The sequence below is a fragment of the Podarcis pityusensis genome (genome assembly GCF_964106645.2).
Source record: "Podarcis pityusensis genome assembly, chromosome: 3".
NCBI classification, from domain to species: Eukaryota; Metazoa; Chordata; class Lepidosauria; order Squamata; family Lacertidae; genus Podarcis; species Podarcis pityusensis.
The window spans coordinates 86330249-86356872 of NC_138026.1; the positions used below are offsets into that span (position 1 = coordinate 86330249).

Consider the following 26624-nt stretch of genomic DNA (forward strand, 5'->3'; position numbering starts at 1 on the left):
ACCATTGAGATTTGCTGAGGTTTTTTGTGGTTCTACCTTTGCATGAGAGTTGCTTAGGGCCTTGTCTGTTGCAAGACCTCATTTATGGAACTCCCTGCCTAGGACAACTGTGCAACAATGCAGTCATCAACTCAACATGCACCTGTTTACCTCGATCTTTGGGACCTGTGAACAGAATGAGGAGGCTTCACAGGCCTCCCTGGAGCATAGAATCAGTCTTTCACTGCTAATCTACATTGAGGAGCTGTGAGGCAGACATCCAGGGCTCTACTCAGCAGATAGGCCCCCTGCTGTAGCACATTTTAAAGTGAAGTAATACGCATTACCACCTAAAGGAATTGGTGTGCATAAGACCATTAAGTCCAGCATCTAAAATTATCTAACTGAGTTTCAGTCCCCACCATTTCTACATCCAGGAGAGCAGACATGGGGTGGGTAGACTTCAGACTTTGGGGCTCTACTTTGTTTTCTGTTTTTGCTTTAAACCAGAAACCCCTTTACAGTATGTATTTTTTTCAAAACCATTCCTGATGCACCTAACTCCACCCCTGAGTTTTTAACAATACAAACATATAAGAGCCATTAGATTGGGCCAAAGGCCAATCTAATGATCCTGATCCAGGATCGTGGATCTAATGATCAGATGACTATGGAAAGCCTACCAAAAAAAGCCTTGCGTGCAACAGTGCTCTCTTCACTTGTGTTTCCCAGCAGCTGGTATTCTGCTTCTCAGCGAAGAGAGAACACAATGTTATACTAGCTATAGTGACTATCTTCCATGAATTTGTCTAAGCCCCTCTGAAAACCACCCAAGTTGGTGGCCAACATCTTATGGGAGCAAATGCCACTGTCTTAACAATGCTGTGTGAAAGAAGTACTTTCGTCTATCTGTCCTGAAACTTCACCAGCTCCCCGAAAGGCCCCAAGCTCTAACATTATGAGGGAAAAATGTTTCTCTACTTTCTCCACATCATATTTACACACCTTTACCATGTTCCCCTTACTCCCTTGTTTTTCTTCTTCTCAATTAAGAAGACCAGAAGAAGCAAAAGAAACTTGTTCTGATGAATTGGAAGAGCCGCAAAAAGATTCCATTGAACACATGGATTGACAATATGGACAGACTAGCCACATACGAACGAATTGCATGTCGACGCAAATTAAGAATGGATAAATATGAAGAAATCTGGAAGGAATATTTAAGCGATAAGGCGGACGGTGGGGGGAAGTAGGGGGATGAGAGGTGGGAAAATATTGTTAAAAAGGTGTAGTCATAGGTATATCAGTACTCGAATCTGAAATGTTAAATTGTGTTATTAGTGTTATTGTGGTTTTTGTTGTATGCGTTTTCTGTGGTTGTTGTTTGTATTGAAAAAAAATGATTAAATAAATTAAGAAGACCCAAATATTGCAACTTTTCCTCATATGGAAGGCAACTTTTGTTTGTGTGAAGGGACTGGCGACTGAAGGCTAAAGGTGTCTTGTGAGACGTTTGCTCCAGATCCCTTACAGTGGCAATCCTCTGTAGGTCTACTCAGAAGAAGCATCTGAAGAAGTGTGCTTGCACACGAAAGCTTATACCAAGAACTAACTTAGTTGGTCTTTAAGGTGCTACAGGAAAGAATTTTTTACTCAGAAGAAGCAGGCAGCGGTTGACCGTGTGACCCAAGCAGCACTGTCAGCTTAGCAGGAGAAACGGACCCTGCTTCCCAGCAAGGCTGCACTCTCCTACCCTTTCCAATCGCACTTGAAAGTACAACCCAAAAAGGGGCTCGTGGGTCCCAAGGTCGCCCTTCCTCCCGGCCCTCCGCGCTCTCGAGAACCAACGAGCAGATGGAAAGCTTTCCCCAAGGCGAAAAGCCAGCGGCGGGAAAACACCTACCGAGCGCTTGTGTTCGGTGCCCAAGGGGTAGCAGCCATGGCACGATGATCCACCCCGCGGGGGGAAGGACCGGTAGCGCGAAGTAACAAGCCCGGGGCAGCGCCTGCGATCACGTGGCGGCGAGGGGCGCGCGCTTGTGAGGCGTTTGCCCGTCCGAACTCCGGCTGGGGGCGCGTCCTGCGTCTGGAAGCGATTGGCTGGCGAGGCGCGCGCAGGGGCTGAGCTCCGCGCCGAGGCGGCCCCCTCGCCCAGCTTACAAATGCCGCCCAGCCCGCGCGCCAAACTTCACTCCAACTCCGCCGCTGGGCGCTCTCGCGCTCTCCTCGTTGCGCGCCTGAGGTGGCCTCGCGCCCCTGCCTGCCTCTCCTCCCTCTGCGGTTGCTGTGGCCGAGGCGGCTGCCGGGGCTTGCGCTTCTTGGGGCAACTCCGGCGGCAGAGACATGCCTCCGTCGTCGGCGCCGGCTGCTCCCTGGAAAAGCTTCACTCTGGCTTTGCTCTTAGCCACCGGCGGAGCGACTCCCTCGAGGCGGGTGAGTCGTGACGGGGAGGAGGGCGCGGGGCTGAGCGCTATAACCGAGGGCGCTTGGCCAGCTTGCAGCTTGGCTACTACTACTCGACGGGGTTTGCTTGTCTTTGCTCGGCTTCCCTCCACGGTCTTGCCCCGAGCGAGTGCGAGAGGAAGAAGGGGGGGGGGGGAGAAGACCATTTGCCCCAAGACACAGCGCCAGGGCTGCCGGCGTCGATCCCTCTCGCTCCCACCCCCAGCCAGCAAAATCAGGGAGCGTCGTCTTTTGAGCCACTTTCTCCCGCCCCTCGGACAACTCCCTTGTCTTCAGGCACTTTGGTCTGCGAGGGCAGAGGAGCTCGACGTAGCTGGATTTCTTGGCAGTTACCATTCTCCCTTCCGCCGCTTTCCTCCTTCCGTAGGCCAAGGGCAGCCGGGCTATGCTACATATATCTGAGCAATAGTGCGGGAGGTGGGTGGGTGGGTGGGGGAGTTCAGTTATAAAGCTGGCGGGGTTGCAACCACCGTCAAAAGTTTATACGATCTACACAGGGTTTCCCCCCCCTAAATCATTGCTTATCAAATGGCTGTTTGCAACCGGTATCGCAAAGCAGCGTTCAGAAACTGAGTGTTCCACTGGTCTAAGACGCGCTCATCCCAAAATCTTGACAATATAATAGAGACATGCCTGACACAGGGATGAAAAAGGGGACCGTCTTCTCCTAGAGTACCGGGGGACTGATTTCTCTGGGTGTCAGGCGCTCCTAAACAAAAGCCACTTGATCCCAGCTGAAGCATTTCTGCTATAGTTTACTCTGGAGCTGTTTCCTACAGCCATACAAGCACTACTCTGCCTCTTGGTGTCTGCTGTTGTGTGTGGCATTACCTTTAGAAGACTATTGGGGGTGGGATGCTCAGATTAGCTGGCTGTGTCAGGGACTTGGATGGCATTAAGTGAACTTGCAAAGACAGCTTCAGTTTGTATATAGGCTACTCAAGTAGCATCTGCATTGGGGTATACAATACCCATATATGAATGAATTGAATGAATTTTTATTACTTCGGTCACAGACTAGTTCCAGCCCACATACAATATCAAGGAAGTCATAAAACACGATAGGGATACATTTGAATTTGCAGTTAGGTATAACGGGGCAATACAGGTAAAGCAACAGTTAAAAAATACATACATTAAAACTTAGTCACTAACATATAGCCTAAAATTATCATTTAAGGCCTTAATCATTGATAGCATAGCTTGTTCCCTAAGTTTTATGGCAATCGCACAGAATTTGGCTACCCTTAACGTGATCTCAGGATCCTTGTCCTCTACCAGGGATTTTAGACAAGTACCCATGTATATTGTTTGGGACTGTGTTGTTGGCTAGTGGAGAATAAAATATAGGGCTTTCAAAAAGGTGTTGAATGGCCTCATCTGCGTATCGTTACCTTATCCGTACCAGTCTCAGTGCTGGGTTTCAGCATTCTCAGAACTGGGAAGGTGTGATGCTGAATATATTTTAAGTACATGCAAAGTCTGTATAAAATGCTTATGAATTTGTGGGTGCTTTTTCTTTTCTTTAAAACGGTAAAATTTCTTACCTTTGTGACTTTAAATATAATGAAAATAAATACCTAAAAATGCTAAGCTTTGTGTAGCAAATGAATGTTTTTGCTCATGAAAAGATGCAGTGGGCTTCTCCTCCAAGGAAGTGTGCATACAGGCCAAGAATCTTTTGTGGTCTCAGCAACTTCACATAAATTTAAACTTCTTAAAAGAATCATGGTTTACCTTCATTTACCTTGAAGTAGTTTTGATTCAACTACAGACATTCTGGACATTTTGACACCTGCGTATGAGCATCATGTGCCTCTTTGCCAGTAGAAATTGGCGCATATTGTAAGTGTTGGTCAAAAGGAAATGGTAAATTATGCGGTCAGACTTTTCTTTTCTTTTCTTTTTTTAAAAAAGCATGCATCCCATAGAAAATGCTAGAAAAGAGAACAAGATGATTTTGCAATAATGGAATAAACCTCCTTATTTGTCTTAGTTATAGCTGTTAGCAAATTATTGCCAATCCTCTTGGTTGACACAGCATCCAGAAAGAGCTTTCAAACTAGGTGTGCTGGAAAAGATCCTGAGGGATTTTTTTTTTTAAGTATGGGCAGTAAAGTATCGTGAAGTTCAGTTAGTTGGTCTGAAGATAATGTCCCCCGAAAATAGAATGTTAAGTTTATGCTGCAGTGTGAGTTTATTCAAAGCATTAACAGTCAGTGCATGAAGCCAAGACTGAATTGCTAGTTGAAATACATGAGTTTAAAGAATGGAAGAGAGTATCAGCAAAATGTATAATTTTGCTTTATTAGTTTTGCCATTAATGTAGAAAGAGTACTTGGGGTAGGATAAATATTCTTTTGTGATTCAGTACCTTCAGTATTTAGCCTTAAAAAAAACCTTTTTGGGGGGTCTTTCAAGGTCTTGTAGCGGTACCATTTATATATTTACTACGTTTATATTCTGTCTTTCTGCCAAGGAACTCACAACAGCATAGTTGGCTCCTCTCCCCTTTATTTTCTCTTCAACATAACCATGGAGGTAGATAATGTTGACTGACACTGACTAACCCATGATCATCTAGTGTGTTTCGTGGCTGAATGGGATTTTAACTTTGGTCTCCTTTGTCCTAGTCTAACCACTGCACCATGTGGACATGTTGAAGAGATTTCTGGTCCCTCTCCTGCAAACACCAACAAAGGTTTATTAAAAATAAATAAAATGTATAATTTCATAAATGGTCAGTTATTGTCCTGCTTTCAGGAATATCTTCTGACCTAGCAAGTTCCAGTGTCACCCTTGCTTGTCAGGAGGTGTTTGGCGCTGGAGGTCAAGCACAATAATTGGCTGTGAAATGGGTTTGCTTTATGAAGAGGAAGTGAGACTCTGAGCTCGATGATGAGGATTAGAGGGGATATGGCAGGAATGGTGTCATTGGGGTAGTGGAAGAAGAATGACACACTGTTGCATACTTGAATGAATGGATCCTTCATTAGTATTCCATGGGTCCAAGACTGAACAAAACAGAATTACAAAATGAGCAGATAAAGGATGGAGAGGGAGGCTGCCACCACCACAGTAGTGCAGGTGACAGAATGAGGCCATTTCAACAGTAAGGATTGAGCAGAATGAGAAGATGCAGAATGAAAAGCAAAAACTCATATCTTTGTCCCATTTGCTTAAGAGAGCAATCTTAAGATGCAAGCTTCTGTGACAAGGCCTCATTGAGGATGAGGGAAGATAGGCTTAGGCAGATACTGTTTTTGCTGTAGGCAACCCAAGGAGCTGCTCAACAGACAGACTTGAAAGAGGCACTTTCTTCTTTAGAATTACATGAGCTCTTGATGCAGTTTTATAACCAAGCCTCTCTGCATTTCTTCTCTTGACCAGGTGGCTTTGCCCTGAGTTAGACTTGTGCAGTGTCTTCTGGTTTCTATTAATGTGCCCTCATTCTATCACCTGCAGTATATTACTATACTGCAAAAATGAGGGATCAGTCCCAATGGGGCTGCAAACATTTTTTTTTAAACAAAAGTTTTACCAAATAATAGTAGCCTCTTAATGTTGTAATAAAAAGTTTTCAATATGTTAGAGCTAATAACGCAATTCTTCAAAAGGGAGCTGCACATTAAAGAAGGGAAGGTTATTACAAAAAGATCCTTTAAATATTTGCCACAACTCGCTATTTCCATTTTTAAAAGATGCCCAACATAGGGTTTAAAAAGCAAAGAATATGATAACTTGTACTCCACTAACACAATTCTGGCAAAATCGAGCAATTTAAAGTTGAATTTAGTAAGGCTTATAAAATGAGAACTTTGGGCTGGATGGTACCCTGTGAGAATGAAGAGAGAGCTTGTTTGAAAACTCCTTAATACACGCAAGAATGAATAAAAGTCATGCTCATTCCTGTAGCAACTAACCACAGAAAATACATATCTCAAAAGATGCTGTTGATCAGCTAGCTGCCCACATCATAGTTTTCTTGTTCTCTAAGCCATATGTTTAAGTTCAATTCTATCCATTCTATTCAGTGGGACTTCTCTCAGGTAGGTGTGTATTGGTTTATAGCTTTATTGGCAAAATTATTGACAAATTTCAAGAAACCCATCCATCTATGCTGCTTGCTTTTCCATTTCTGTTTAAAGTTCCTTAAATGTTTCTAACAAAGTAACATACGTCAAACATCTGTTGGTTTAATGCTGTACTTTATTCGCATTCATGTACTGCTCAACTTGAAATGTGCTCACTTAACTGCATTTCTTGTGCTCTGTTGTGTCTGGGGAGCTCGTCATAGATATTTCTGCTGTTCCAATAACTAACCCATTCAATCAGTGGTATGCAAGTATCTTGAATAAACTGGGAGGAAATGAAGAGAAGCTCTTTTACTTGCTCTAGACTTCCTGACGTGGACAGCTTGCATATTAACTGTATTTTTTGCGTTGAGGTGACTTGACCATGCTGTTAACTCTTTTTCATTCCTGATTGGATTGTGCCATTGAAGAATTAAAATAAATGTAAATTGTATCACTTTAAAGATCCATTCTGTTCAAGATCCATTCAGTTGTGAAGTCCTCACAATAGCTACACAAAAATTGATACTGAACATTGTATTCCTGGAACATAATGTATCTCTGTCTGTAGTTCCTTCTCTACCTGTAGTAGCATTTTTAGTAATCAAACTGTTAGCGTCATGCATTTTTGGACAGTTTATTCATGCTGTCTTCTGAATGAACGTTAAAGTAGAGCGGTAGTTTCAAAGTGGAGAAATCAGTATAGAAGGGTGGAGAATTCATATATTTGCTGCACTCCATAGATTAGGGCAACTCTTTAAATTGCTGAGAGGAGAAAACCTGTATCTTTCATCAGTAGGGAAGGATCGTAGCTTTGAGTCAGTGGGCGAGCTCTCTCTCGTGCATGCTTTCTCGTGTGTTTTAACATAATAACTTGCTTCTTCCCATTGTCTGATAGAAGTCATTCAAAAAACTTTAGCTTGCCTTTTTCATAAATTACATTTGTACTAAATAGTAAAACTCTGCGGGAAGTTTCACATATTGTTAGTACCACTTTAAACTGTTAAGTTTTCTTATATTAAGTAAAGTTGCAATCATGCCCACTGCTATTTGATTTAAGTGGCATGTAAGCATTCCTAGAATCGCAGAATTGTAGAGCTGGAAGGGAACCTGAGGGTCATCTAGTCCAACCCTATGCAATGCAGGGATCTCAACTAAAGCATCCATGACAGATGACCATCCAACCTCCACTTAAAAATCTCCAATGAAGGAGAGCCTACCACCTGCCCAGGGAGTCCGTTCCACTGTTGAACAGCTCTTACTATCAGAAAGACCTTTCTGATGTTTAGTCTGAATCTCCTTTCTTGTAACTGGCAGCCATTGGTTTGTCTCCTACCCTCCAGATTGCCATCAAAGTATTTAAATGCAAATCTCCTTTTGAACACCAGTAGTGGAAATTTATTTGCAAATGGAAATACGCACACCATTGAGTAGTGGTCTCATGAGAATGTTGTGCAAATTTCAGCTTGGGCAAATGTTTTCTTAAATTTTAAGTACAGAATAAGACTGCCAATATCTCCTAAGGGAAAATTAAGTATTCACTGCTTTACTCGCTTGGTTGCTCTTGAACATGAAGGTGCTATGTCTTTTGCTTGTCAAATCCTAAATGTCAAAAATGGCACAACACCTTTATTACATTGTGCCTAGTCTTCTCCCAGAGAAATTGAGATTTATGGCATACTACTAATTTATCCCCCTGTTATATATCAAGAATTTCAGGTATTTGACAGCATGTCTCTTCAGTTATGGTGGTTGAATACTTCCATAATTTTCCTTATTTAACAGTTTCATGTTTTCCTTGTCTGCTCTCCCTTTTATCATCTTTGGACTATAACTTGTGTCCCTGTTTCTCACTTTAACTGGTTTGGTCAGTCATTTGCTGACCATTTGTTGACTGTATTCCCCTTTTAGGCAAAATCAATACCATCTTCATTGTAGGTCAAACTGCTGTTATCTCTGCGATCCTTATTTTTCCCGGAGTCCCATTTCAGATGAAAGAATGACATCTTTGCTAAAAAAAAGTACTGGTAAATTAAAGTTTATACTTTATCACAGGGCTCTTTTCAGACCACTTTCAGACAATAAAATGCAATCACATATCAAGGAGAGGTAGCAAGTAAGAGCTGTGACTGTCTCCACCCTGTGTTTTTTATTCATCGGATAAGGCAGGCTGGTGTAATTTAAGTGTTTAAAAGTGACGCTGTAAACTTTTGAGTGGGGAAATTGCATAAATGCACAGTCCATTTCGGCTCAGAAGGTTACAGTTCTTTTCCTTTATTTTGGTTGCTGAGACTCCTTAATGTACACACATTTGCTTAAAGTAAGCACATTTGGTAGTTGTCATTTTACCTCTTTGCTTGTTGCCAGATTTGGAGCGCTCACAACCACTGTGCAATTGACTAAAAGACATAGAGTGTTGGTGTACCTGCAGTTTCCTTGTTCTTTCTAAGCAGGAAAGTTTGTAAACAGATTATAATATAGTAATAATAATACTCAACTTCAAGGAAACCAAACATGCAGAAATTCTGCTTGTAATTTCCCAGTGCTTAGGGAAAGGAAACCAAGACATAAATGCTCCTTCTGCCAAAGCAATGAATGTTTGCTAACAAATAATGGAGAGGTATATTTGTTTCAGAGGCATTTATAAATGGCCCTGTACAATTGCTGCCTCCCATCGGAGACATACGTTTCTTCAGTTCTTGCCAGTGAATAGCAAATAGTTAATTCCTGTTGACAAGAGTGAGAGTTATGCATGGTTGCTTTCCTTGTATTCTGAAATGCGTGCTAATATATACATCATCCTGATTCAAGTTGGTGAAAGCTGTAATAAATGGATCAGTTTTGAAGCATGACCATTTCCTGTTCCTCCTGTCACAAGGCTGCATCTTTTGCACTGTGAAGAGAAGCAGCTTGTGGAAGGGGACAACTCTTGAGTAGAAAAAAGGGGCCACAGGAGGAAGGATAAACTGAGGGAAAGCCCTCAGTTGAGCTCAGAGTCCCAATCCAAGACTGCTCTGGGTTCAAAAAAGAAAAGTACTGTAGGATATAAAGTTTTGCTCTCTCTCTAAAGATATTTGTTTTAATTTGCTTTTTGTTGAAGCAAGTTAGATTTTTAAACAGTTGTTGCTCTGTTTTAAATTTCAATATGATTTCATTGGTCTGCTCAGGAATGGTTTATGCTGGTTTAAGTGGTACATTTTTAGATATTGGTTTCATATCTTACAGCTAAGATAGTAACTGTTAAGTTGCCTTGAGAAACTACTTGTTTTGAAAGGTTAAATAAAAAATAAATTAATGGAAGCTCATCAAGCAATCACAAATCTGCAGCCAGAATCCGTTGCATGGGATCTTCCTGTTGTAACTGAAACTAAGTTAATGGCACTTTGCTAAAGTCTTGCTGGATTTATGTCTTTCCTTGCTTGTTTCTTCCCACCTGGAACTGTCAGATGACATGACATCTCAAGAGTTTTATTTGTATAAAACTAGAAATAATTGTTGGAGGTGAGCAGGATACTTCAACACACAGTTTTCTGGATATTGGCAAAAACATATATATATTTGAATGTCAGCCTTTTCCCTTTGTTTAGTGATCTTATAGTTCTCCTTCTCCTCTGAAGTATGTAAAAAAAAAAGTAAAAAAAAAAGTTGGGGCAGCAGATTGTTTCATCTGTTCTTACAGATAATAGTTTTGCCAGTCAAAATCCCTGTGTGTTAGAAAGCTATTTTAGCCAGTTAGCCTAACAGCCAGTTTAACAGGGCAATCTGATCTATTTAGTGATGAGTGCAACACCATGTAGATATATATATACTGCTGCTAATTTAGCTGACTCTCTGAAGCATTCTGCATAATATCTGGACAGATGTTCAAAGGAAGTTAGTACCGCTTTAGTAAGGTATTGACCTCTCTCAAACATAAACTTGTGAGTGGAGCCCTTATCAGCCCATGTGAGCAGTTGCACCCAGGAACAGGTGCAAACAGTACCAGATGCTTTCTGTATGTCTTGAGACATGTTTCTAGAAAAACATACGGTGCTCCTGTGCCTGTATTGTTGAAACACTGGGAAGCAATCATTAAAAACCAATTAAACTATGTCTGTGTGTATGCGCGTTACGTATATAAGATCTTTTAAAACCTTATGATCATTACGATAAAAACATCACAGCACCAACTATTTCATTAGAAACAATCAGTTCCCCAAAGCCTGTTGGAATAAGAACAGGCTTTTTGTTGTCCTGCCAGTGGAAGGACAAGAAGAAGAGAGCCTTTCTAATTTTTCTTGGAAGGGAGTTCCAAAGTCTGGGAGCAGCCACTGAGAAGACCCTCTCCCCTGAAGATTTCAGAGCCTGGGCAGGTTTGTGTGAGGGAATGTGGTCTTTTCAGATAGCCTGGACCTAAGCTGTATAGGGAAGTACTCCTTAGAACTAGTTATCCTAGCAATGAGTGGAAAAGTATAGATGGAAGAGATGGTAATTCTTTTTAGGTCTTCAGTGGGAACGAAGACTTATACAATATATAATGAAATGAGTGCTGTTTGCAGCCAGAATGATTGCACCAAAATGAGGACATCACAATTGCATTGGTTTTTTTGAGGACCGAATTCTTATTCACATGTTTAACACAAGAGCTGCAGTAATGGGCAATGAGGGAACAACCAGCAATATCACTTGGTATTTATCTGTGGCAGCTCAAATGCAAGATGTAATAGTTGTTAAGAGCATTTGCTTATTATGCAGTAGTAAGGTGTACAATGCCATTTGGTTTCATACTTTAGGTGTTGCTACTGTTGCTGTGGGCTGTGGATTACGGTAATAAACAGCCCATTAGTTGCATCAGATTCCAGGCCGTGAATGCATTTCCTGTAAGCACAAGAAAGTGTATAAATTATGTTAGGTGATTTAACCTAGACGTATTGATAGTGGCACAATTTAAAGCACAACACAAGTTAAGGTTGTGCAATGTCATGGACCAAAATGCTAAACCAGCATTGCCAAATACGTTAGCACTAGAAGCTTAAATTCCTCAAACAATTGAGATCTAGCTTAATGCCTTTCAGAAAGTAAGGTTTTTGCTTCTGCAAAGGAAACATCTTATTTCACTCTTACACAGTGAAAGCCAACAACGAAGAGATTTGGGAGTTTGCAGAGAGCAAAAGTATAGAATGCTAGAATGATTGACTGCAAGACGGATCAGACACAGGGATGGTCATGTCTGCACAAACAGTAGCACAGTGCCCCCTCTAAATGGCTCCCTGTGGTGGCTGCCTTCTTCACGGGCAACTATCTGCTCTGTATGGAGAATCTTTCTGTATCTCTGCTACTGTGTACCCACTGAAATATGATTTACGGATGTTGTTCGTTTTACAAGCCCTCCCCTTTCACAAAAGTAAAACTTATTTTCTTGCGTCTAAGCTTCGTTTTTTCTTAAGTTGCTCTTATGACTTGCTTTTAAAATCTGCCTGGTGAAGCATATAGGAAGGCCTTCTGCATTGCTAACTTCAATCTCTCCTGACTGTGTGAAAATTCAGAGGTTGATGCTACAGCGTTTAGTTTCCTTTTAGATGCAGAAGAAATTTAGCTCAAATTGCATTTGAACATGAACCTGCCTGATTTACACTTTTCAAAATGGTATGCAAGCCAAAGTGCAGCTGTTCTTCAATATCTGCATTCTTCAAACTGTGCAATTTGGTTCTCAAGCCCCCCAAAATGTGTTTTAGGTGAAAATGTGTTGTAAAGATGCATTTATTCAGGAGAATAACAAAAAGATACATAGCATTAAGCAAAATAGTTTGCACAAATGTCTACATCAGATAAGATTGTATACAAGAATGTGTATGAAGAGAAATGCAAACTAAGGGCTTACATTAGGACTTACAAACTAAAGATTTACACGAGGACTTAAAATAAGAAGATTATGACTGATACAGAAAAGTGAACAGAACACAAAACTGGAAAAGTGAGAAACTAAGAGAAGTATATTGGACAGATTTGCATCCAAAGATGAGAGAGAGCACTGGAGACTTGGTAGTGATTGTTTATTTCTGTTTATAAATACACACACAGAGTGCAGATAACACAACTGCTTATTCTGCCTCAGATTCCCAGAGAGGACAACTGTCCACCAAGATGATTTCACCAGTGTCCTACTTGGTTAGTCTTATTCACCCTTCAAAAACTCACAGCTGTGTGTCCGTCCATCCTGCAAAACTCTAATGGCTATATCTTCGCATCTTCAGCTCATATGGGGAACTTGTAGCCCTTCAGAGGTTGTAGTCACATTGGCCCCAGCCAGCATGGCAAAAGGTCAGGGATGCTGGGGGCTGGGATCTGTTCTTGCTTTAGCCAGTCTTAAGTGGCTGTTGTTGCACCAAGGTGATTCTTTCATGGAGTCTTGGCAAGGCATGCTCCTATCTGGTGTCCTCCCTTCTGGTCCTGAATCTCTGTATCTGAAGTGTTCAGTCTCTAACTGAGTGAGTGAGCCCTGACTCTTACTCATGCCCCCTGTGATGGATGCTCACTCTTACCACTGGTAGCTGGAAGAAGGCTGTTGCCAGTTTCTACAAAATCGCTTGCTAGCCCGCCAATGGCATGGATTCTTTGTACCCTGGCAAGTAAGAAAATAAGAATGCTTACTGGTGGCAGGAGAGTGAGGCAAATATAACTCATTGTGAAACTTCCTGCCTATTCCTATCTATGTTGGCATGTGAAATGGGGTTAGGCGCACCATAGCACCTATCTAGCAGAAGCAGCAGAAGGAGTCAGGTGGGAGATTGCATCACAGCAGCTAAATTAGGTTGGAATAAATTTCTTCCGTGGTTGGAAAGGCTACTAACTTTTTTGTAGCCTTCTGCTAAAAACCAATTTCTCACAGACTGCGCTCTGGCACAAACAAAGCTATATGTTCTGAAGAGTTGGATATACAGAATGAAGAGCCTACCTATTGCAGCAGTGTTGGAAATCTACAGGTAGTGGCATTTTAATTGTGAAGAGTTGTGGGATGGGAACTGGGAAAAATTAGGAGTGAGTTTTAGGAACCAGGGTCTGTGATCTCTAGCTAATGTATGGAATGCTATCTAGAGAGGTGCGAGCAGTGTTCAATTTCTAAAGATATGTACTTGGAGTCAGACTTGCAGAGGAGCAATGCCTGCTTGTCTCATAAGTGCTTCTCCTTCACTCTGTATGAGCAAAACAAAAAAATTCCTTCCAGTAGCACCTTAAAGACCAACTAAGTTAGTTCTTGGTATGAGCTTTCGTGTGCAAGCACACTTCTTCAGATACACAGATGTGTATCTGAAGAAGTGTGCTTGCACACGAAAGCTCATACCAAGAACTAACTTAGTTGGTCTTTAAGGTGCTACTGGAAGGAATTTTTTTGTTTTGACTATGGCAGACCAACACGGCTACCTATCTGTAATCTGTATGAGCAGGCAGAGCAGGCTTTCCTTGCTTAGTGGAAAGTGAAAGGCATTCCACATGTGCTTTGGGGCACAATATATTGACTGGTGGCTTTTGTAGTCTCTGCAGCTGTTAGAGGTCACTGGGTCCTTGCATTTTCGTTGCTTGGCCTGGTGAGCCTGTGCAACATGTAAGATGCCAAATGTAGATGAGAATGGCATCTGATGCCTACATGCTCTTGCTACATATTGTTGATGGCGTCCTTGCTTTTATTGCTCTTAGTGCAACAGCCCATTAATCAACCGTTGTTCAGATTTCCACTTTAATGCTGCTGATTGAATTTCATTGCTGTTTGTTCATCTTCTATGCCTATGTTTTCCCCTCTTGTTACTGCTTCTAGGTCTTGATTTCTCTGAGGTTTTGTAGTATATCCCCATGAACACTTCCACTTTGTTGTCGCTCCCTTTCCACTCTTATTTCTCGCAAACTTTGTTGTAGTGTATGTCAGAAACTCTCCCACTCTTGCTCTTTTCCTCCCCTTTTCTATAACGGATAACAAACTGAACAGTTAGCAGCACAGAACTTAAATTAAATTGGGCAATGTAATGGTTTTCTAAACAGAGATGTGCAGGGACTTTAGGGTTTTAATTCCCTACAGCCTAATTAGGAGTGCTAGGGCTGCCCCAGACTAGTGCATCCCTTATAAAGTCCCAATGTTTTCATTGTTCTCACTCCCTTATGTGTTATTTTATTGTCCTTTTATGAAAAACAGTGTTCAACCTTGAACTGAAGGGGGTGTGAATGGCTACAGAGTGTTTTTGCTACTTGGAAGAGAATCTAACAAGGCCACATCTGTTCTCAGAACTGAACTTCTCTGTGTCTGACGATGGATTTTATTTTCACTTCTAAATGCACTTGGGGATCTGTGAAAGGGAGCTTAGGCTGCCTTACTGTCTTATTGAAGGGGAAGGTATTTATGCTGATCTGCACCAGATACCAACAAGCCTGGATTTGTGTTTGTGTGTGTGTATTATTTAAGGTTTGTCCAGTGGTGGCTGGTGCCAGTTGGGGATTGGTAGGGCATTAGGAGGGGAGGTCAACTGTAGGTGGAGTTGGAGCCAATGACAGCCAGCCAGCCAACTAATTCTAGTTTTGTCCCCAGCCTCCTTCCTGTTTTGCTCAAGGGGGTAAATAATCAGTACATGATTCAATTTAAATGAAGTAGATGCTCTCTCTCACACCCACCCCTGCCTGAATTAAAATTCCCTTGAGTTGATAGTGTTGCCTAAATACAGGCCTCTTTCATTATGAGGCTTGAATAAAACTGGACTGCAGGTGCTGTGGACGATAGCAAGGTTAGCATCATTCAGCCAAAGTACAGCAACACACTTTTGATTTGTGGCTTGTTATATATGTCGTTTTCCTAACAGAGAAGCATGCCAATTGTTGAAATACTGTTTTGAAATACATTCATCTCATAAAAGAAATGTGTGTAATGCACCATGTGGTGTGACATGCAGCATATTCCTGTAAGGAAGAGACATCTGTCAACAATATTAGCCATGGTATTGTTATAAATAGAGCAATGAAGACATGGCCTTGCTTTGGCTCCAAAATTAAAAGCTTCCTACTTTGTTAAGCAGTTTTTCATTGTTGAAAGTTTTTTAATATATGGAGATTTGACTTTTACATTCCTCAGAACGCTTGTCTAAAGTGGACTCTTGTTCCGCAATTTCACTTTCCCTTCAAAATTTTCATTTCATTCTGTAGTGGTGCAATTCATTTAGTTGTGCAGTTTTGTTTAGGCTGCTATCCTTTGCCCACTTCCCTGGGAGTACATCCCATTAAACTTGGGGCTTACTACAGAGTAGATCTTACTACAGAGTAGATACAGTAAGTACAGGACTTCCATGCAGTCTCTGCCCAAGAGGGTGAAGTACTTCAGCTATAGCTATTTCTTACCTAGCCTTCCACATCGATAAACTTAGTTTTAGATCTCAGATTGATTCTTGCCTTTGTTTTAAAAGTACTGAAAAATGTGCATGCTGAACTGATATAAGTAGTCTTCACCATTTTCCCACCTGGGGTGCACCTTTTAAACCACTTGGGAACCATTTTCTTTTTCTTTTACCTTACATTTTTATGGGGGTCATGCTGCTTCTGCAACCCACCGTAGATCAGGCTGTGACCTGGTAGCAGGTCCCAGTGCCCCAGCTGAAGACCATCAAACTCTTTTCTGGCAAACCTTCCCCTTTTGATGGATTGTTGTGATCATATTGTTGCTTGGGAGCTTTTCAGAAACATTTTAAACTGAATCCATGGGACTGAATTTGGTATTGGTTTTATGTTTGTTTTTACATACTGAAGAATGGATCAGGTAATTAAGAAGTAAGAAATGGAGGGGGAAATCATCCAGCATGTAATCCCAGAAAGGTCTGGTGTAGGTCTGAATACATGTTATTGACTTCTGTATGTAGGAGGGGTGCCAACTTGAATAAAATATTGTAGGGGCCAGGTAAGTCCTGCCCCACATAATTGATCACATGACACAGTGCGTGCGCGCACACCCACACCCACCATTTGCATGGGAATGCCCATTGACTTTGTGGGGGCCTGGCCCCCTCAAATACTTTATTGTGGGGGCCAAAGCCCCCACGGCCCCTAAGAGCTGGTTCCTATGGTATGTAGGGTCTGCATACTTTTGTTTGTATTAAATGCTCTCTGCTTCCCAAACCAGAAGAAATTCCAGGTTCTGGGTTTAGTTTCCTTTGGAGGAGAGAGAAGATAGGCGAATAAGTCAGATCATAGTGGAAGGGAACAGGCACCACTAAGCAAATGCAACATCCCCAGAGAGCAACTTGCATATTCTAACCCCAAAAGCTTTATCACCAGTTCCAGCCTGGAGCTCTCCTATCTTCCGTCATTCTCTCTCCCTACCCTGGCCATTCCAATAGCAAAACTGAAGTGTTTTGGGCTCAGTTAGACAGGTGTCACTTCCTCTATGATTGGTATCTCTCCACAAATGCTCAGTGATTTTTAGCTATCAGTAGACCCTTGCTTGCCATTTGCTCCCACTGATGGAACATCACCCACCATCCTGGTCGATTAACCAGCAAATGAATGGCGGGCTAGCAGCCATAGCGATCTTTCAGATGCTATGAAAGTGTATGTACGTACTCTCTGGCTCCTGTTGAGCTCTGAAAAGCAGATTAGAAAGCTGCCAGGATGTGAAAAACAAAGGAATCAGATGAGTCACTCTCTGTTCAGTGACCCCTGCATTACCTGAACAAAGCTGGAAATGATATTTCAGCGACTGCTGTTTTTTCTTCTTCACATGTTAGAGGACTTCAGTCAGATTCTTAATGATATTACTTCTACTTACTGCCACCCTCCCCAAGTGAAATTGGTGAAAGTGTTGATTATCATGTGTGTGTGAAAAATTGGTGGTTAATTTAAATGCCCCCTTAATAGGAATTTATGAATAGGTGGTAGGAGAGATTCAAAGCAATGAACACAGGAAGCGGGGAATAGGATAAGAATGTGTTGCCATGTGTTTTATGTAACTGCGTGGTGCTTGGATACAAAGGTGATAAGTGTTTTTAAAAATATCCGCAATTTCTAGAGCTAGAAATGTGGCAGACTATGCTGAAGCTGAGTCAGAGCAATAATATTAATAATACTAATATATTTATTTATTTATTTATTTATACCCCCCCTCTTTTCTGATGGGACTCAAGACAGTTTACAATTAATTATTATTAATTTAAATTTGTATACTGCTACATACCAGTAAATCTCAGGGCGGTTCACAACATAAAATTAGAATATAAAAAACCCACAAAATACATAATAAAAATAAGAACAAAAACAAACCAATCATTTCCCTCCCATAACACATTAAAATAGATATAGGATATTTATCAGCCCAAGACTTACTTGAAGAGGAACATTTTCGCCTGGCACCAAAATGGATATAATGAAGGCATTAGCCAAACCTCAAAGGGGAGAGCATTCCACAAGCAGGGAACCACTGCGGAAAACTTCTTGTATTGCCACCCTCCAGACCTCTTGTGGAGGCACACGAAGAAGGGCCCTGGTGGATGCTCAGAATCTGGGTAGGTTCATATGGAGAGAGGTGGCCCTTGAGGTATTGCGGTCCTGAGCCTTTTAAGGCTTTGTAGATTAAAAACTAGCACCTTGTATTGGGCTCTGAAACTAATTGGCAGCCAGCACAGTCTATCCAGGATCGGTGTAATATCAAACTGTCTTGTCCCGGGGAGCAACCTCGCTGCCAAATTCTGCAATAGCTCAGGAAATGCTAAAACCAAAGAAAAACCAGTCATTAAAACACAGTTAAACATTGACAGAATTAAAACTATATGCATATATAAAATCTGCTTTAAAACTTACAAGTCATTACAATAAAACAGCAGCCGATTCCCAAATGTCTGTTGGAACTAGAAAGCCTTTACTTGCTGGCAGAAGGACAGCAAGGAGGAAGTCAATCTAATTTTTCTAGGAAGGGAGTTCCAAAGTCTGGGAGCAGCTACTGAGAAGGCCCTCTCCTGTGTCCCTACCAAGCATCCCTGTGATGGTGGTGGGACTGAGAGAAGAGCCTCCCCTGAAGATTGTAGAGCCTGGGCAGATTTGTATGAGGGAATGTGGTCTTTCAGATAACCTGGACCTGTATAGGGAAGTACTCCTTAGAACTAGTTATCCTAGCAATGAGTGGAAAAGTATAGATGGAAGAGATGGTAATTCTGGCATGAAATGTTCTTTTTAGGTCTTCAGTGGGAACAAAGACTTAGACAATATATGATGAAATGAGTGCTGTTTTGCAGCCAGAATGGCTGCACCAAAATGTGGACATCGCAATTTCATTGCTTTTTACAGTCATCAAAAAATCATTCTGAGATCACAGTTAACGGGGATTATTATTTTTTAATGAACACTGCAGAGTTTTATTAGTGGCAAAACTGAAGGTGAATGAATGGTTATGCAATATTAGGATACGGGCAAAACTCCATATCCTGCAAATTTTGGCTCTTTAAAAAGCTTTCAGGTTCTCGTGGATGTAAAGATGAGTTGAGAGGACAGTGTTGAAAGAACACTGTGGGCGATGGGGTTAAATAATATCTCATTCCAATTGTTACAATTTCCATGGCCTCTCTATCCCCTTTATATGACATCTACCCCAAATATATTGGCAAATGAATAGACATTTTACATCATTAATGTGGCCATCGTGGAACTGAATCTCCTTGGCACTAGATTGGGTTGCCTTGGAGCATAATTCTTCTTTAGCACACAATCTGCACAGCTTTAATGTGTAATCATGAATCGTTGTCATTAACACCGAGCTAGGGGATATGGTGGGAGAAAAATTTGACTAGCTAATAAGTTGTACTAATTTTCTTAAAAGGCGTCCTGTTGATCAAGTGATTGAGAGTAGAACTTGTCCCTTCCAAGGTACAATACATGCACAAGGACAGACACTTCTGAGAACATCTAGTGTCATTGCCTTCTTGCTACTGAATGTTTTAATAAACAGTTTCAGGTGTATTCCATCCAGGGTTTCCTTCTGTGCATCAGAAGCTTGTCTCTGTTTTGTACATCTGGAAGAATTTGTTCCCTGTTCTCTTTGCCTTCCCTTTCCTGTTCATTTGCTTGTGTGAACTGCTTGCCTCTTAAATGCTCCCCATCCCCCCATCCCTCTCGCTGCTCGGCATTCTGAGAAGAAATAGGCCCGTTTTCTTTTTAATGTGTCCCACCGACTTACCTAGTGGTTGACTGCTGTTTATGCTATAATGATTATTTACTATATAATTGTCCCATAAAATAACAGGATGGTGATCGCTCAAATATAATTAAATGCATAGCAGCAATAAAAAGTGTTTAATTTTAGAAACCTGCCGTAAAACTCTAGATACATAAATATTTCTTGTCAAAATAGCTTTCGCATAGGCCACTAAATTTAAAGAGGTGTTATCTGCATTGTACTGACTTTCATATGAACCTAGGAAGATGGTCAGATACGCATATGGATAAATGTGTGCGGCTTATGTTGCTGCTAATTCACTTGAATATTTTGACAATGGGATAGTCTACTGAAACTTAGAGTGTCATTTTCAGAAGATTTGTTGTTCTTTCAAATTTAGAACAGTAAGAAGGTTAATCTTGCCTGCTACAATGTGCAGCTTTTAAAACTATGGGAGAGACAGGCTCCCTTGCTCTTACAGGTTTGTGGTCCCCGCATCCCTGGACCTGCTCTGCATCCCACTCAAGTTCTTTATCCTGCTTGGAATGTGTCCTTGAAGTGTGATGAAGGTGATGCCTCTTGCTTGCCTGGATGGAGAGTGAGTTTGTGGGTGGGTGGAAACCTCTGACCTTGGCATGGTTGGAATGTAGCTTACTGTACAAAGATAAATGTCTCAACCATTGTCCTACCCACTTTTGTCTCTGATCCCACCTGCCACTGGCATGGGTAGTGCTTACAGAAGGCTACCTGCAAGCGAACAACACCTTTGGGCTGAAAAAAGGCACCTCTCTCCTGGAAACTCTGCATTATGTAATATCTCCGTAAAAAGAGCAAAGGATCAAGTGTTGATGACATTTGTGTTAGGTTTCCATTCTGTCTTCCCTTATAAAGTTGATTTTTATCTGGATTTTTAAACACTGAGTTGTACTATTAAATGATTTGTCACTTTGAATTGGATGCTGCTTTGTTGTCTTGTTGTCAATCACAAGGATTTCTGCTATGAACAAATGCAGTGGAATAAATGGTTATTTCTGTAATCTATAGCAGCGTTTATAATATCTCCAGATACTTAATGTTTTAATAGTTGGATTAATAACCGTCTGCGACAAGCAAAAGATGAGCCATGGGTTAAAAAATTTACTTGGGGTGTTACATTGTTAGGAAGGCTCTGATCTAATTTCTCGGGGAAAGTTTTCTTCCAGGAAAGTTGGGCACTTTCTTTGTGATTCTGTGTTTATGGTTCTTTCTAGATATTCCGCAGAGGTGAATGGATTCCTATTTGCTTAAGACTAGAACTGGGTAGGAAGTGGGAGGTGCAAAGCTGCTAGGGTAAGGTTAATGAAGTCCCGTCCCCCTCACAAGGCTGTGTTAGCTGTTGAATGGGTCCTTCAATTTTCAGAATATTATTGTTACTGCATTTTCCTTCCACCCAATTGTACTCTGAAAATAGCTGGGAAATGAAATTCTCTGTAAGTTAAAACTCCAAATGGCTCAGCTGATTTATAAATCTAAGATTTTAAATCTTCCCTCCATCCCCTTCCACCATTCCATTCACACTGCCTTTATTCCAGATTAGGGTAAAGATTAGTTTGAAGACTGGTAGTGTAAGGACACGGGTGGCCCTGCAGGTTAAACCACAGAGCCTAGGACTTGCCGATCAGAAGGTTGGCGGTTCGAATCCCCACAATGGGGTGAGCTCCTGTTGCTCAGTCCCTGCTCCTGCCAACCTAGCAGTTCAAAAGCACATCAAAGTGCAAGTAGATAAATAGGTACCGCTCCGGCGGTAAGGTAAACGGCATTTCCGTGTGCTGCTCTGGTTCGCCAGAAGCGGCTTAGTCATGCTGGCCACATGACCCGAAAGCTGTACGCCGGCTCCCTCGGCCAATAAAGCAAGATGAGCACCGCAACCCCAGAGTCAGCCACGACTGCACCTAATGGTCAGAGGTCCCTTTACCTTTACCTTAGTGTAAGGATGAAAAGAACTGCAATGGTGAGATGACAGTGACAGAGAAATGCATGGAATATAGAAGCCCAGTCTGGCCACAGGAAGAGCAATGAACAATGCTGGACTTGTGTGCACTGTGTTAATAAACACAATGCACTGCCTTGAACATTTCACAGCTTTTTTTTTTTACTTCAAAACTTCAAAACAATCCTTATTCCAGGATGCTCCTTAGATTCCTATATAGTATATGAAGACTTTCTTTCTTGGCCATTATACTTCACTCCATGTAACTACTGCTATGTAGACACTCAAATGTTTGTGTGTCCCAGTAGCAATCCACAACACTGCAGACTAAAAATGTGTTAAAATTCTAGTGAGTACACTATCACTTTTCAAAATGCAGCTGAGGGAAAAGCTATTAGTGATGGTTGTGGATTGGTACTCCTCTACCCGGCCTTCATCCACCTCCCCCGGAAACTGCTTAACTGGATTTTTAACCTTGCATAGTTACTTGATAATTACATGCTTCCCATGCTGACAAGTTGCCCTGTATTCGAGTTCCGTAGTTTTGACTTTTCAAAGATGATAAGTTGACTCTTCAGTGCACGTGTATCATTGACAACTGGCGTGCCATTTTAGGTAATGCAGCTGGTTGCTGTGAAATGATTCAGGGTTCAGTTTTAATTGAAACTCTTGAATTAAAATCTATGCAAGGCTTGTGAAGTTTGCCCACAAGCATCAATCTTCATATTTAGTTGGAAAGCTGGGTTGAAATAGAAGCAATGTTTTGGTAAAGGTAAAGGGACCCCTGACCGTTAGGTCCAGTCGTGGCCGACTCTGGGGTTGCGGCGCTCATCTCGCTTTACTAGACGAGGGAGCCAGCGTACAGCTTCCGGGTCATGTGGCCAGCATGACTAAGCCGCTTCTGGCGAACCAGAGCAGCGCACGGAAACGCCGTTTACCTTCCCGCCAGAGCGGTACCTATTTATCTACTTGCACTTTGACGTGCTTTTGAACTGCTAGGTTGGCAGGAGCAGGGACCGAGCAACGGGAGCTCACCCCGTTGCCGGGATTCAAACTGCCAACCTTCTGATCGGCAAGTCCTAGGCTCTGTGGTTTAACCCACAGCGCCACCCATGTCCCTAATGTTTTGGTAAGGCTCCAGTATTACACTTCTGTTTTTCCCCAGGTTACTCCAGCATTTGTAACTGCCTTCCTTTCTCTTTGGACACATTTTCATATTAAGGGAAATATAAAAGTATCTAGCTGTATAGAATCTAAACACAAATATACACCACCTATTGAGATTAATCATGCAGAGTTCCACAATTCCAGAGTAGCATGAAATCCAATAAGAATAACCAGTCAGTGCAAAAGGAAAAATGGATGGGAATGGAGGGAAAAAAGAAGCAAACCCAGGTATCAAATACTTAATACTATATTTTCTTTTTTTTATCAGTGGCTTGGATGGAAACAAACTGCTTTCAGTTCAAAACTTATGCCTTGGTGCCTCCTGAGACATCCTGTTGACTGAGCCTTTGTGGAAGTGTCAGTAATGTAGCCAGAAGGGTGGGATCTGGTGGCTTCTTGTCACTCGCACTGCAACAAGTAGGCAGGCAGCTCACAGGATCCTGTTGATAACTACCATCCCCAGGAAAGATTGTCTTATTCCAGTTCCACACAGGCAGCGGCGTAGCGTGGGTTATCAGCACCCGGGGCAAGGCAAGTAATTTGCGCCCCCTAACCCGGGGCAAGGCAAATAATTTGCGCCCCCTAACCCGGGGCAAGGCAAGTACAGTAATTTACTCTCCCAAGCAGCAGCAGCAGCGAGGCTTCTCTTTCCCCCGCGCTCTCCTGGAGCTGCCTCTTTTCTTTCCTTTTTTCCCTTTCTCCAAGGCTTTTCGCTTTCTCTCCTTAATTGATTCCTCCTCCACACCGCAGCGTTTCCTAGCTGCTTCCCCCCCCTTCCCCTCTCTCTCCTCCTCGCTCTGCTTGCCTTGCCCTGCACCGGCAGCAGCAGGCGCAGCCAGACCCCCGCCAGCCAGCCCGCCCGCCCGCCCACCCGGCTTCCTCTCCTTTTTTTGCCTGCGGCAGAAGGCTTCGCTCTCCCCCTTCCGCGACCTCCTCGCCAAGCCGAGCGAGCGCGGGCTCCCTAACCCGTGGATTTTAGTAGGGGCAGAGAGCTGCTAGTGCGAGCGCGCCCCCCGCCCATGTTGCGCCCGGTGCGGCCGGCCCCCCTGGCACCCCCCACGCTACGCCACTGCACACAGGGCTGTTGGAGTTCAGGATCTCTGCAAGGGGAGAGGAGGAGCCCAGCCCAGTTGATGAGAGCAGCAGTGTTTGGAGCCAACAGCAGTTCCTTGCCATCTGTTGCTTTTAAAAGTTGGCAACAATATAGCAATAACAAACTGCTTGACCAAAACTCTCCAAGTAGGGATGTGGCTCTTTCCAGGTGTGACACAGGGGGCAATTACCCCCCAGTGCACCACCTATATAGGGCCTGCTTATGTGGGATTATTCATTTGTCAATAGAAAGCCTATGGAATTGCTGGCTTCTTGCCCAGATGGCCCAGATGACCATGAGATAAACCAGGGGTACCTGGGGGAATAGTGAAGCAAAATATTTTATTTACTACAAAGTTTGTTTATTGAAAAATACTAGGCAGTTAATGTGGTACCATGCATTTGACGAGATCAGCATGCAAGTGTCTGACTAACCAAAACATCTTAAATGGACAAGTACATCCAAATATTAATATTTTTTTATCAGTGAGGTGCTTCTGTAGAGAGAAACGACAGCCTCTAAGATTGATGGTAAGATTAGCTGTCTTCCCCTGGCAGGCAAGTTAACGAAATGCAGCACTAGTTCCTAGCATAAGGATGGATCTGTGTATATAGTGGTCGTTTGCCCCCCGTGTAAGGCAAGTGAAATATCAGCTGTGCTCTTCTACAATCAGAGGGGAAGTCAAAGTATATACATCTGTTATATTGGGGATGAGCTCTTATGTTATCTTGTTATACAAATGCATCAAAGCACCCTTACTAGTATGAGCAGTTTTATCCCTTGAAGCACCCTTCTTGAAATCTATTGCCAGGCTATTTCTGAGTGTTTTCAACACCACTACACTTAAAAACAATTATGGGAGGGATGGCTAACAGGAGCTGATCAATACAGTGGATAAATGAGCAGTGAACCTTGAGCACTGTGACAATGAGCTTCTAAGGGAGTTACCCTGGGCCATAGTTAATTAAAAGCAAAATAAGCAGCTTCCTTCGGCTGGAACTGCAGCTTTTGAGACATAATCGTATTCCTCACTCACAATCACTTACCATTAGGAGATGCAAGAGCCATGAAATTATATACTAGAGATTATGTTTAATAGCTTTGTGATTATTCTTTTACTGCCTTGTGTCCTCTGTTTAACTTAGACTTTTAACAATTTAATATTGGTGTGGCTGAAATGAGTAAATAGTGAAAGCAGGATAATCTAATGTCATTTGACAAGGGGCTACAGAGTTGAGAATTGTTTTCCCTGCTCTGAGAATCTTTCCATTTAAGTAAAAATCAGCAAGTCTCTTCCCTCCCTCTTTGGAGTGTGTCTCTGTTTGTCACCAGGTTCACTTCTGTTACTAGGTTCATAGCAATAGAAATAAGTTGTTTACTTGATTTAAGGCAGCTTTCTTACACTCTTCTTCATGGGAGATCCTACGTAGAACATCTCTTTGTAGCAAATGGGGACATGTGAAAATTCGTGATGATGCGTGGGAATAATGAATGATGGAGGGAACAGGGATATTACATCCATTGGCTTGCCTCCCCCTCCACACACCTGTTGTAGGCGTTTTGAGGACTTGAAACCTGAAGGGTTGGTAAGTTGATGGTGAGGACAAAAAGGGCATTCCTCTTCTCTCTTTGATACTCTACCTATAATGAGCCCAAATGATCACATTCACACAGATCATTATACAAAGGGTATTATAGAATTTTAAGAGTTAGAGGAGACTTTTGAAGTAATTTGGTCCAACCCTTTTCTCAGTGCAGGGTGCAAGGACAGCAGACCCAACAACAGCCCATCCAGCATCTGCTTAAAAATGCATACCTCCTATGGCAGACTGCTTTTACTTCTGCACAGCTTTTCTTAGGGAGTTTTTCCTAATGCTTAGCAAGAGTCTTCTTCCCTTCCATTTCCACCCATTGACTTGGTTTTTGTTCTGGAGTAGTAGAGAACAAGTCTGGTCCTTCTGTGTGACATCTCTCCAGATATTTGAAGACTGCAATTAAATGCCTCCTTTAATTCTCTCTAGGCAAAACATGCCAAGCAATTTCTATGGTTCTCCATAGATCTTGGTCGTTCAGTGGGCAAGGAGGAAAAAATAATAATCTAAAAAGGCTTATAAGAATTACTTACTGTGTGGTGAGATTTTCCTTTGGGGCTTTATTTTATTGGAATGTGAACTTTTAAATAAAACAGCAATAATGAATTCTCTCCATCCTTTTTATTGAAAATTTTGGCTCAGTCCCCTAGTGCCCATTCCCCATGGGCTGTAGTGGTTGACAGGGTGGTGGTGTTCACCAGGCTTCCCAGTACTGTTAATGTCAGTGACCAAAAGGGAGAGCCACAGGGAGCTCAGCACTGATTGGCCACTCTGCCTGTGCCACTGTGCTGCCCGCTATTGCCATACCCTCCAACATTTCTCCATATGACTGGGTTGCCCCAGCCACTCTGGGCAGCTTCCAACATATGTAAAAACATAATGAAACATTAAACGTTAAAAAAACTTCCCTATACAGGGCTGCCTTCAGATGTCTTCTAAAGTACTGTAACTTGTATAGTTAGTTATCTCCTTGGCTCGGGGGCCACATAACTCCGTACCCTCCAACTTTTCTCTGGTGAAAATAGGAATGTTCTAAGGAAAAGCAGTAAATTCCAGGATCAAATCAGAAACTGGGATGGCTTCTGTAAATCCAGGACTGTCCCTGGAAAATAGGGACACTTGGAGGGCAACTACCGGT

The 26624-nt window shown here is 42.3% G+C and overlaps 1 protein-coding gene across 2 annotated transcripts in view; it reads left to right on the forward strand.

Moving 5' to 3' along the window:
- Window positions 1–2037: 2037 nt before the first annotated feature.
- The window catches only part of GLP1R (glucagon like peptide 1 receptor), a 104552-nt gene continuing 79965 nt past the window's right edge, over window positions 2038–26624 (forward strand). For both annotated transcript variants that reach the window (XM_081000235.1, XM_081000236.1), the window contains exon 1: window positions 2038–2412. In XM_081000235.1, coding sequence (XP_080856361.1) covers window positions 2323–2412 — 90 coding nt within the window. In that variant the 5' untranslated portion in view covers window positions 2038–2322. The remainder of the gene's footprint in view (window positions 2413–26624) is intronic.